This window comes from Anneissia japonica, unplaced genomic scaffold, assembly GCF_011630105.1.
Source record: "Anneissia japonica isolate Jap-2015-1 unplaced genomic scaffold, ASM1163010v1 scaffold58249_len1354_cov133, whole genome shotgun sequence".
Lineage (NCBI taxonomy): Eukaryota > Metazoa > Echinodermata > Crinoidea > Comatulida > Comatulidae > Anneissia > Anneissia japonica.
The window spans coordinates 189-1,354 of record NW_022732769.1 but is presented as its reverse complement, the minus strand read 5'-3'; the positions used below and the strand labels follow the sequence as shown (position 1 = coordinate 1,354).

The window sequence follows — 1,166 nt, the reverse complement described above, 5'->3', positions numbered from 1 at the left end:
GTGCCGGCGAATGCTTCATTTGGTATAGTCAACAACGAGTTGTTACCAAGGTACAGCTTCTTGAGACTGCTTAGATTTTGGAAAGTTGAAACGTCAAACGATTTCAGTTTATTTGATGCTAAATTTATGATTTCTATCCCTCTTAGTCCCTCTTTGAATGATTCTTCATGAATAGACTCATATACACATCTAGATGTGTATAAGAGACATCAATGAGATTACGGTGCAACAGCAGTTCTTTCAAGGAGCCCAAGCTACCGAATGTTTCTGGTTCAATTTCGGTCATTTTATTATCCTCGAGACATAGTTTTTTAAGTTCACTGTAGTGATTTAGATCATCCTCAAAATCTTGGATCTGATTCTTCCTTAAATCCAAAGATTCAATACCTGCACCGTTACAGTTTGGTATCTTACTTAGATCCTTGTTAATGCAGTCTATTTCGTGAACACATTTTGTACAGTTTATGTTTCCACGTCCAGGTTCATTGCACGTTATAGGTGAGCACTCCTGTGCACTACTGGTATGAAAGTCAATTAAGTAAGATCCAATGAACGCCAATGTAAGTACGTGCTTATATAAAGTAGGCCGAAGAGGACTATCCATACTGAAATGACCAAATGGCTCGCAAAAAGTGTTGTGTAAACAAGACTGAGGACTTTGGTGAAGTTCCTTGGTAGATATGTCGTACCTGAATAAATTGTAGACCTTTATAATACAAGGCTGGCCCTTTCTCTAGTAGAGGTCGAGTCACACTTGATATGGTAAGTACAAATAGGCCTACTGATGCTAAACTATCAATCTTTGTCGCGATCCAAATTTCAAAATAGCATTAGTAGTAGATTCCTACTATTAATAGAAATATGATTGTATCTGCTTATAATGGGAGCTACCTACACAAGTTACTTTCAGGATATTAATAGGGCATCTAGATTCGCAATGACTCGTGTGACGATATATATAACGTAACTTTGGTACGGTATTTTCCCGGCGATATTTATAATTCAGTGCTTTGTATTATTTTTTTTTTGTGGTAGGCCTATTGACCGCAAGTTAAATACATTTTCATATTGTATGCAAACCCTTATTTACATGAGGCCCAATGGTGTGAGTAAATCCTTCGAGAAAAAAAATAAATAAAAAGTCGTGCGCTTATAATAGACGAATC

The 1,166-nt window shown here is 36.7% G+C and overlaps 1 protein-coding gene across 1 annotated transcript; it reads right to left on the bottom strand.

Annotated features, from left to right (window-relative positions):
* Positions 1 to 8: 8 nt before the first annotated feature.
* On the bottom strand, positions 9 to 904 carry LOC117115787 (slit homolog 1 protein-like; the record flags this gene model as incomplete). The annotated part of the gene is made up of 2 exons (XM_033259715.1): positions 209 to 904; positions 9 to 176 (listed from the first exon to the last, which is right to left on the bottom strand). Coding segments are annotated over exons 1-2 (564 nt in total), but the record flags the coding sequence as incomplete, so codon positions are not given.
* Positions 905 to 1,166: the final 262 nt, after the last annotated feature.